The sequence below is a fragment of the Anthonomus grandis genome, chromosome 5 (genome assembly GCF_022605725.1).
Source record: "Anthonomus grandis grandis chromosome 5, icAntGran1.3, whole genome shotgun sequence".
NCBI lineage: Eukaryota > Metazoa > Arthropoda > Insecta > Coleoptera > Curculionidae > Anthonomus > Anthonomus grandis.
Window position 1 is genome coordinate 19,090,052 of NC_065550.1, and position 12,221 is coordinate 19,102,272.

The 12,221-nt window shown below is 32.3% G+C and overlaps 1 protein-coding gene across 1 annotated transcript; it reads right to left on the reverse strand.

Moving 5' to 3' along the window:
* Positions 1 to 6,938: 6,938 nt before the first annotated feature.
* On the reverse strand, positions 6,939 to 8,033 carry LOC126736331 (peptidyl-prolyl cis-trans isomerase E). The gene has a single exon (XM_050440641.1). It carries the CDS (start codon positions 7,897 to 7,899, stop codon positions 6,994 to 6,996), a length of 906 nt encoding a protein of 301 aa, XP_050296598.1. The 5' UTR covers positions 7,900 to 8,033; the 3' UTR covers positions 6,939 to 6,993.
* Between the last annotated feature and the right edge of the window lie 4,188 nt (positions 8,034 to 12,221).

The following is a 12,221-nucleotide window of genomic DNA, read 5'->3' on the forward strand; positions in this document are numbered from 1 at the left end:
TCATTTTAGGTGAGGATTACTTTCTTTCATAAATTTTAACGAAATTCTTAAAGAAGTACCAGAAAAATCACAGATCTAACGCAACTGTCTTAAATTCTTACCTATATGTTACTTTCTATTTTGTATTTTTGTAAACATAACCTCTCAAGAACTTTAATTGTTTTGTTTCCCTACAGTAGGCACAATTAAAATTTGTCAGAGTGACAACATCGAAAGGACACAATCACGCAAAATGGCGGCCCCCTAGTAGTGGTCATTTACTTTTCATTGAATTGGCAGCCCAGGTATATTTGTAAGTTCGTGATTGGCTATAATAAACTTTTAATAATTCATCCAAAATATTGAGCGCCGCTGGAAAGCTTCTATAAGTGCCCACTGAGTACTGAGTGTCAATCCTGGCTATGGCTAAATTGGGATGTTTGAAAAAAACAAAAAAAAACTAATAAACCATTTATTAAATTTGCACTAATTATTATCTCAGTTACAATACAAATCTGTAGACTTTTAATGCCGATAATTAAGATTTTGTAGTTCCTATGTGTACGCTTTAACAAATTTTTTTGTAAGTTTGTTATTACCTATTAATAGTATATAATAATAAAGTATAAGATTTTAATGTATATTTGAATTTTGATGTGCAAATCAAATCAAACTAATGATATATGTATATACAGGGTGTTGCACTGCCAGGCGGGACATAGGAAATCCCATGTAATTTTTATTAGGGTCAAATATTGGCTCTCCTAAAATTATTTTAGAGAAAAAATGTATTAGAATAATTTAAAGAGCACTAAAATCTGCAACTAATAAGATAACTTTTAATTTTGTAGGATTTCCCGTTTAGAACTTATTGGCGAAAATGTTGTCTTTTTTGTTGCCCCATACAAGTATCACTCAAGGTGAGAAAGTTAGGTAAGATTAACTACCAAGTAAAGTTGTCATAAAAAAATTGTAGTTTTAATTAAATTATTAATGAAAATTCATACAATCATACCCAAGTTATAATAATATAAACCAAATATTTTAAAAAACTTGTAGCTTTACTTTTTTATTAAACCTTTTATTAGACTTTTTCTTTAGTAATATAACTCATAGCTGAGTTTTTTAATGTAGAACTTTAATGCAGTGAACTTATGACAAATTATTTGATCTTCATCACGGGGCAGCGTAATAAATTTTGACTAGCAGACCTGTGAATACAAGGCAATAAATTTTCGTAAAGATTTTTCTGTTACTGCTAAACGGACAAATCAAAAATAATTAAAGTTATTTTGTTGGTTGCAGATTTTGGTGCTCTTTAAATTATTTCCATATATTTTTTCTCTAAAATCATTACGGGAGCCAATATTTTAACCTATTAAAAATTACATAGAATTTCCTATGTCCCCGCCTGGCGGTGCCACACCATATATACATTTTTTTAAAACTTATTTTGAAACAGAACATTTCATGTTGCTATGTTTGGTTGTCAGATTTTATATTAAGAACTTTAAATTCATCTTTTGTTTTTATACAATTCACCATTAGCAGCTAATTCTACCAAAAGTAGAACGAGTTCATTTATGTCTGCAGGGGGTACATATGCATACCTCAAAATTATGGTTTTTATTGCTACAGACATTAAAGTTTCAAAAACTTGTGTCTTGGTCCAAGATTTACAAAGCACATATGAGAAGATGTGTGAAGATATTAATATGTACACAAATCAAAATGGTCTAGGGAACACATACAAATATGTTAATATTTTTGAGAACATTGGAAAAAAGTTAATTGCAATTTTTTACATAATTCGAATGAAATAACAATATAATTATTAACTTTTTTTTGTAGATGATAATTTACTCATAATTTAGGGTCCAAATAAAAATAAAGAAATAAAAAATTATAAAAATAAAAATTTACCAAATACAAATTAAACTAGTAGCCAGATGGTCCACCTCTATTATTAATAACAGTTTGGCATCGCCTAGGCATACTTAAAATTAAATTATTAATTAATTTTTGGGGCAACTCCTCCCAAACATGTGTCACAGCAAGACAGCGGTTTGAAAAAAGTCAAATCGTTGAAGAAGTTGCCTTTTGAACCAATCCCAAGCATGCTCAATTGGATTAAGGTCCGGTGAGGTAGAGGGCCAGGGTAGAAGATTGATTTGATTTTCCTCAATAGCGATTCGTACAAGCCGTGCTCGATGTGGTGGGGCATTATCTTGTTGCAAAAATGAGGTTCGTTTTTCCGTCAAGTCTAATGCCACCCCAAAACATTAGTGATCCACCACGTTGCCCTACTACTTCCCGGGCATGACGCAAACGACTTTCATTTCCTTCCTCTCTCCAGACACGAATTCTTCCAGAATCAGGATAAAATGAAAATCAAGACTCATCCGTAAAAAGAACTGTGGCCCATCTTTCTTGATTCCAATTAACATGTTCTTGGCACCACGTTAATCTTGCACCTCGATTTCCTAAAGTTAACCGAGGAATCCTTAAGGGTCTTCTGGCATGAAGTCCTCTCTCATGCAAACGGTTTCTAATAGTTTGACCTAAAACCTCGACGTTATGCACTCGTGAGAGTTGCTGAACCAAAACAGAGGCTGTTACCGTGGGATTTCTTTGAGCTTGCAAAGTTATAAAACGGTCTTGGGTAAGTGTGGTAACTCGCGACGGGCCTTGATGCCGTTCTCTAACATCATTTGTCTCTCTATATCTTGTCCACAAACGGTTAATTACACTGGGAGATGTATCCAAAGCTCTTGCAACGTCTCTTTGACTTGTTCCTGCCTTAAGCATTCCGACTGCTCTTAGAATTTCCTCTCGAGTTAAATGTCGTCTTTCCATTTTTATTAAATAAAAACTAAATCACAGTTGTTCGGTTGGAACCACAGAAAATGCGATATTGCGTTAGAATTTAAAAATTATAATCTGCGTTATTTCGACAAAATGTGCAAGTAGCAAAAAACGCTGTTCTGGTATGATTTTTTGTACCCAAATGTTTATTTTACTTCGTTGGTATAATATATATTATATATATTTATAAGGCGAAAAAAACTATTTTTCTAAGTGTTCCTTAGACCATTTTGATGTGTATATATATAAAAATTTGGATAGCCTTAATTGGTTAACCACTATATTTTAGATCTGATGAATATAATAAAATAAATTCATAATTATATATAAAACTTAATGTAGAAACAACCTATTTTTTAAATAAACTCAGGAAAACTAATAGTTATCAAATATGAAAATATTTTTGTTTATCTAAGTGTTTGGTTATAGAAAAACATAAAATATAGTCAAAATCGCTCTTATCGTGCGGGTGTATCGGACTATCAACGACAAACTTTTGTAGTTACGTTTCATTTCAATTTGCGCAACGACGTTTTTTAACTACAACGCGTCAGATAAACGAAACAGATATATGCTGCGTTAATGTATCAAAAGAAGATAAAATGATAAATGTCAGTGGTTCTAAAACAATTACTTTCATAACAAACATGCCTGTCTCGTTTCGATTGACGGATGACATTATTTGTCACAAGATAATTTAAATTTCAAATTATGGAAAAGAAAAAGCCTTTTTGTGGATTTCTAAATCCTCAAGCCAAAAAAATGGTACTTAATGTTATTAATTACTTCGAGAACGAAAAAGAAAATAAAGGGTTGCCTAAGAATGTACAAGAAGAAGTAGCTAAAGCGCTTGGAATTAGTTTAAGAATGGTACAAAAGGTTGTAAATGAAAACAAGAACAATCTTATTCCCAAGAAGGGAAAAAAGTGTAAAAGGAAGAAGCCGAAGACTGAAGATTTAAGTGAATGTGTAAAAATGGAAGTAAGGGATAGGATTTATAAACTGTATAGGCTAAAAACAAATATAGCGCTGCCATTTCTAAGAGATGTTTTAAAGCAACGCGACACTTTGGACTTTCTGCTTTATCAAAATTAATTAAAAGCATAGGTTTTCCCTATAAAAAAGACTACAATAGAAGATATTTTTTGAACTACTAAATATTGTGAGCCAACGAATAGGATTTTTAAGACAATATACACAAAATGAAAAATCAAAGTGGAGTAAGGAAAGTGGTATTCTTAGATTAAATTGGATATTTTCAAACGGGAGTGGAATAAAATCTTGGCAAGATGAATCTGTGAAAAGCGTGAAAAGAAAAAAAGGATGTGGTCAGGGAAAACGATTTATTATTTTACATGCCGGGTCTTCAACGGGATTCGTTCCAGGTGCAAGTTTAATTTTTTCTTCTAAGTCTAAAAGTATGGATTATCATGACAATATGAATTGCGAAATGTTTGAAAAAAGGTTAAAGGAACAGTTAATACCGAACTTGCAAGAACCTTCTTTAATAGTATTAGACAATGCGTCGTATCATTCAAGAATTTTGAATAAACAACCAAATGGAAGTTGGAGAAAAAGCAAAATTTATGAATGGTTAGTAAAAGAAAATCAGAATCCCTTGCCATATATGCTAAAATCCGAACTTCTTTAAATTGCAAAATCGCTGAAAAGACCAAAAATATATGCTGTTGACGAAATAGTACGTCAATATGGCCATGAAGTTTTAAGATTGCCACCATACCATTGTCAGTTTAATGCCATTGAGCTTATATGGGCAGGGTCAAAATCTTATTATGAGAAGCATGTGGGTGCTGGGCTTAGATCTGACCAGGTTGAAGCTGTTTGGAATGAGGCATTGAATCACATCACAAAGGAGTATTGGCGGAAATCAGTGGATCACAGAAAACATTATTAGAACCTGGTGGAAGAGAGAAAAAGTACTCGATATCCAAGTTGAACCATTGATCATTGCTCCATTTGAAGAAGATTCGGAAAATGACGAAGAGTTTTCCGACTTTGTTAGTGATAATGATAGTTATAATTAGTTTCTTTTTTTAGTCAAATTTGTTACTTCATTTTTACACATTCACTTAAATCAGTCTTCGGCTTCTTCCTTTTACACTTTGTTTCCTGCTTGGAAATAAGATTGTTCTTGTTTTCATATACAACCTTTTGCACCATTCTTAAACTAATTCCAAGCGCTTTAGCTACTTCTTCTTGTACATTCTCAGCAATCCTTTACTTTCTTTTTCGTTATTAAAATAATGAGTTTTCTTTTTGCATTTCGTTTATTATTTAGGTATGATTAAAAAGTATAAAATTTTTTTTTAAACAAAGCTATGTAAATAAATTGGTGAATGCGCTGGGAGATAGATATGCCCGGCGCATGCTCCATTTTTTTAATAGTTAGTTTCAATCTTTTTTTGCCTTGTAATGTGTAATTAAATAAATATTCATAAGAAAACGACATTTTAAAGAACTGTCGTAGCTCCCCTCGTATTTATCTTTTTAAAAAAAGCTAAGTAAATAAATTAGTGAATGCCCTGGCAGATAGAAATGCCCGCCGCATTCACCAGTTTTTTTTTTTAGTTATTTTTTATCTTTTTTTGACTTTTAACTGATATAAAAGAAAAGATAACACAACTTTTTTAATTTTCTGTGCATCAACGTATAGATTGGGTCAAACGACAAATAATAAATCATAAAATTAAAATGTCATTTTAAAAGTGAGATTGTAACATGAACTTGCCTTTAAACAAAGAAAGTAGTTTCCTGGTCTCTGACTGCACTGCATCACACACAATACAAATTAATTGTTGTCATTATACCAAAATGTATAGTTTCCCAATAATTATTACAAAAAAACACAATCACACATAAACAAAGAAGAAGACAAGATCAAAATATAATCGTTAAAAATTAGCTCTGATCGTTAAAAATCGCTGTGCCCTGAAATCGACAAATTAGTATGTTATGCACATACATAGGATCATGCTAAATCGTATACTAATTTCTCAAAAATTTAGTTAACAACCATTTTTAAATGAAATACGTACAATTTTAATGAAAGGCTAGGGAGGCATTTTTGCTCTCATAAAAAAATATAAAATGCTTAGATTTAGATATTATTGCGTAAAGAAAAATTGTTATTGAGAGTTCCGTCTATTTCGGACAATTTTTCAAAAAAGAAAAGTAAATATTATGTCTGGCAACTTAGCAGAATATCGGGGATTCTAGGCATATACCGATGAGGCGTATACCCAACGGGCTTTATACTTATGGGCTTTTTCACGTCATGAAAGGAAATAACCAACGTATGTTTTACATGTCGAATCTCGGATACGTAGTATTCCGCAGATATTTTGACGGCGTTAAAGGCATCACGTCAGTTAATAATTATGATTTAAGGTGTATACGCGGCTTTAATATGTCACATGACGGCGTTCAATGTATTGTCAAACTCTCAAGGAAATAACATTTTGGCAGCCACTAATTTTTTAATTTGATTCATATTACGTGGTGACCTTTGAACCCGCACGATAAGAGCGAAGACGACTTCACGACTATACTTAATTTAGATACTGCTGTCAACCTTCTCATAGACAACTAAGTAAAATAAAGTTTCACCTTTGCTTTGATAAATAAAATTAATGCATTACTGGAAGTAATAAATATTACATCTGAAAATTTTAGGAAAAAAAATGTGACTATTAACACTAGTATAAAAATTTCACTAAATGTAACAGGAAGTATTTAATCCAGACACAAATGTTAATTGATCCTTTTTTATTAAATATTATTTATATTATTTAAAACTGTACATTTGACAGATGGAAAAATCAATAACTTCTTTAATAAATCTCCTGGATAAAGAAAAAGGTTGTTCTGGTAATTACCAATCTTGCTCTACTTTTTACATCAGATTTTTTGCAGAACAGGGCCTTTCCCTAAATTTGGAATGAAAACTATACATTTTGTATTTTCTTATATTTAAGCCTGAATGATTAGCTTCGGGGCCATAGAAACATAAAAGAACATTATTTACAATGCTCATTAATTAAATTATTTATAAATGTACTCATTTGTCAATTAGATAAATTAAAACCTTATATTAAAAAGTAAAATAAAAAAGATAAAACCAATTATATCCTACAAAACTTCTCCACAAGCTGATATAATAATTTTTTCTTTGGGTTTTCCTGTTTTACTCCCACACCTTTCCATTCTCTTAACAACATCCATACCACTAATCACATGTCCAAAAACCACATGTTTACCATCTAACCAGTCAGTCTTAGCAGTGCATATAAAAAACTGAGATCCATTCGAGTTAGGTCCAGAATTTGCCATAGAAAGAGTACCTGGACCTGTGTGTTTTAATTGGAAATTTTCATCATTGAACTTTCTGCCATATATTGATTTTCCTCCTGTTCCATTGTGATTGGTAAAATCTCCTCCTTGACACATAAAATCTGGGATAATTCTATGGAATGAACTCCCCTGATAACCATAACCCTTTTCATGAGTACATAGACATCTAAAGTTCTCTGCTGTGATTGGAACAACATCAGGTCGGAGCATTATAGTTATTCGACCTACTTCAGTCCTCCCTATTTTTATATCCAAATAAACTTGTGGATTTTTCACTTTCTTTGCTGCTGGCTCTTGAACTTCCTCAGTCTCTTCATTAGGCTTCTCAGTCGTAGTGGCTACTTTATCCTTTATAGTTTCCCCTGCATGTTTCTGGAGCCACGTATCTTCTGACCAAACTGGTCTTGTGGAACCCTCTTTTATTTTTTGTGGTTTGGCGAGATTTACCCTTATGGTCCTGCCAAATAATTCTGCATCATTCATGTTGTCAATAGCGGCACCCGCATCTTCTGAACTCTCGAACTCTATAAAGGCGAAGCCTCTGTGTTTTTCCGATTCATAATCTAAGGGTATTTGGACGTCAATGATGTCTCCGAAGGGTATGAAGGCGGCTTTTAAAATCTTCTCGTCGATTTCTTCCGCTAGACCACCGACATATACGATTTTTTTATTTGCTTCGGTCATAATAACGTCTAGTTAACTTATATATTATAGAATTGACGAACAAATAGTTTAAATTTCAGTAATAAACAATAGAAAATAAAAAGTTGCCTATCAACTACAGTAATAACATAATTAAATTATTTTCGTACTAATTACTATGTTAGGTTATGTATATTAAATGCGCGGAGGTTAATTTTATACGTGAGAGTGCTTAGAGTTCACCTAAAAAAGGGATGGGTGCATATATCGAGATTTCAACATTTCAGGGTGCTTTGCATATATGTTATACAGGGTAACGATTTTAACTACTTGAAACATCCATATCTTAGGAACGAAATTGAATAAAAAAACGCTGAAAACAGTTTCTATTAAGCGAAGGTGAAACAGAAACAAGTATATTATCTCACCCTTATCTGCAACCTCTTGGACAGGGTGAGATACAAACATAAAATCCTAAATAGAAAGGGGACTGATCCATCACCACAGATGTAAATAGCTCCGCGTGCGGAGCTATTTACATCTGTGTCCATCACCTTGAAGCTCTTGAAAAATGCTTTTCAATGATATATCAAGGCAAGCCACATTTCAAAAAATTATTCTCTGTTTATCAAGGAAAACAATAAATAAAAACACATGTTTGAAATTTTTTATTTTTTGATTAAATCTTCAAAATGATGGCTACCGATATACCAGCAAGGCTCTTAAGAATCTAAACATGTGAAGCCCGTAGATATTTTGCGTTGGTTTATTTGCTATGGTTTTTATTCCGAAAAAAAACCGTCGTTTATAAATATTCGCATTTTATTATCACAGAATTTACTTTAAACGTAAATTGTACTAGTATTATTATTTTGAGAACAGTTTACTTTCGGTTTAGTTTAAACGAAAACGGCACTTCTTATATTTAACAATGGTGTACAGCATAGCTAAACATTACTGTAAACATTATTTTCATTTATGGTTCCCAGGATAAATGTTTCTTAAGTTCAACGTTTTAACGAAAGGAATGCAGGACAACGGGCTTGCATCAAAATGAAAGCCCGGAGTCAGTTTGCCAACTAGTAGCCAAATTTGAAGAAAATTGGTATTGTCACGAATAAAAAGGAAAATCAACCGAGTTTAGTCGACGAAACAATCCAAATTGAAATTCTGAAGCAGTTTGCAATAAATTCAATTTTTACATCCAGAAAATTAATGCCTGGGCATATGGTATATTGGGAGATAGTATTATCGGCCCAATATTTATACTAGGAAATTTAAATCGGCGACATGTATGCTGAAAAGCTACAGAGTTCTATTGAACCACTAATAGTGCGGGAATTAAAAATCAGAGAGACATACACGGAAATTTACTTTTAGAAGAACGCTTACTATAATTTTAACAGGATGGAGCACCTCTCAATATGTAGTTGCCGCTAGGTAATGGTTGGATGATCACTATCCTAATCAGTGGATTAGACAAAGAGGCCCTATTGAATAGCCACCTAGATCCCCGAATGAGACATTTCTTTTTGTTAGGTCACCTATAGTCTATGGTTTTTAGAACACAACAATGTGTTCTTTTAGAACGCATACATGCTATATCCATAGAAACATTAGTAAATGTACTTGAAGAATTTGACAATAGGATTTATTATTGTCTTCATAATAACGGAAATAATTTTCAACATCTAAGTAAATAATAATAAAAATTTCAAAATAGTGTTTTTATTTATTGTTTTCGTTGATTAGAGAAGAATTTACTGAAATGTTGCTTTCTACAGTATTATTGGAAAGCATTTTTCAAGAGCTTCAAGATGATGTATCACTTGACCCCCCTTTCTATTTAAGATTTTAAGGGTGGATGTCACGCCGTCCAATCAGTTTCAAATTTTTAATTTTTAATACATTTTCTTCTCATTTGGAGTCTGCCATCCGTTTTCTAGCCCTGCATAGTTATAAATATGATATTATAGTAAGTAAACCCTAAATACTAAAAAATTAAAAATTGAAGCTTAGTAAAAACGAACTTTAAACAGATTTTTGGTCTATAGTTTCCACCGTTCTCCTCCCTCCCTTAAATTTTATTGTTTTGTATTTAAGTTTAAACATTTAATTGTTTCCTTGGTACAAATTATCATCTATTTAACAAACTTATCAATTTAACAAATGTATGAAGAACATTCAGTAACTACTGTTACCCTGAGAAACAGACTAATTAAGGACAAAACAAATATTTCTTGTAGCATATCAAGTTTCAGAAACCTTTTATCTGAAATGGGTTTTAAGTATAATACGATTAATAAACGCTAAACAATAATGGAATCTCAACAATTACGGGAATGGCGCGATAAATATTTAATGGCTATAAAACATAAGCAGGTCCAAACCATGCCGAGGGTGCAAGGGGTGCGCCGCACCCGGGCGGCTCATTTGGGGCGGCAAAATATCCGAAAAATAAAATAAAAAAGCGCCAAGTAATGAAAAAAAATTATGAATAACAAAAATTTATAAAATTTAAAACTTATAATTAAGGCGCCAACAGAATACAATGTTTACTGAAACCGAGCATTGTTCCCCGAATCGTTGCTATAATAATAATAATCTATATAGATAAATAAATAGGTACCAGGACCAGGTAATAAAAACAATAGCACCGCAATTATGGTGGGTGCAGCCAGGGCGGCGCCGGTGCTGATGATGTTATAAGGCGGCGTAATTACAAGAGCCGCGTAAAGTACCACCAATAGTAAGTAATTCCCCGAAATTTATTTCTTGCGGAATTTCAATACTTTTGGACAATAAATAATATGTATTTTGGAGCTGCAGAAATAAGCGGGGGTGTAATGTTTAGAAATTCCCACCCTTTTGTTTTTAATTTATTTTAATTTGCGAATTTAAAAGCGACTTGTCGATTAGTGTTTATTTTTAATACATTTTATATAAAAATTGTGTTTGTGTTGCTAACGGTAAGTTTAAAATATTTTATTAATATCTTCCAAATATTTAAAACTTCATGCCTTAAGCAATTTTTCATTGAAAAAAGTAATGTCTGATTTTTGTGCCAATTCTAAAAAAAATATTTGTTGATTTAGATGGCTGATGGTCGAAAGGGGCTTTCTGGTTCCCAATACTGAAAAAGGAAGCTAGAAAAGGAGGAAGATGACAGGCGGTTAGCAGGTTCGTTAAAAAAGTTTTTTGCGTCATCAACGAACCCACAACCGGCACAACCTCGACCACAGATACACACAGAGCTACTACTAGTGTGAGCTACTAGTAGTGTGGAGCTATTTACATCTGTGCCTCAACCTTCAACAAGCCAAAGGCCGGATGTTCAACCTTTGACGTCAACTGAAGCCGATGCCGATGTAGAACAACCAAATGATGGAGATCAACAACCATCAGGAGATGAACTGAAACAAGACTCGACGAATACGCCAGCAAATACGCAAACTGAGAACATTGAAGCTATTTAGGTAAATGAAGAACGATTTAAAGATCCAGCATATTAGCCCGAAATATTAACGGATAATATTAGATTATTGATTTTAGGAATAGGACCTGTTCAAATTAAAAATATTAATTATCCCATTAATAATTTAAATAGATGTTTTAGCGCTGCTTACTTTGAAAAAAAATTAACTAACAATGAAAAAGGTCCTAGAACCTGGCTTATTTGCTCAAAATCTAAAGATTCAGTGTACTGTTTTCCTTGTAAATTATTTAAAATTTCTGATAATAGTTTTAATGAGGGGAATGGCTATAGTGACTGGCGACATTTATCTCGGACTTTAGAAAGACACGAAACCAATAAGGGGCATTTTGAGTATTAGGAAATGGCTTGAATTAAAAAAATCAATAGAAAAAGGTTTAACTGTGGACTCTATCAATCTAAATTTATTTCAAATAGAAAAAAAAAAGATGGAATTCGATATATCTGTTATCCAGTTTTTAGCTGGACAAAATTTAGCTTTTAGGGGTAATAGTCAAAAACTATTTGATAAGGGTAACGGTAATTTTCTGAAATTAATTGAGACGATTGCAAAATTTGATTCTGTAATGGCCGAATAGAGTCCAAAAAGATGGGAACAAAATGCCGCATTATTTGGGAGATAGAATACAAAATGAATTGATTTTTTTAATAGGAGAAAAAGTAAAAAAGTGTATGGTTGAATGTTTAAAATTATGCAAATATTTCTCAATCATTCTTGACTGTACACCTGACGTTAGTCACCAAGAACAAATTACCATTATTGTTAGATTCGTTTTTATTGATGATTGTTCTAAAAGTATAGAAATTCGAGAACATTTTTTAGGATTTTGTAAAGTTACAAACACTACTGGTCAGGGGTTAACAGATTTTT

Coding starts and splice junctions, on each gene's coding strand:
- LOC126736331 (XM_050440641.1), bottom strand. CDS start 7,899: ATGACCGAAGCAAATAAAAAAATCGTATATGTCGGTGGTCTAGCGGAA.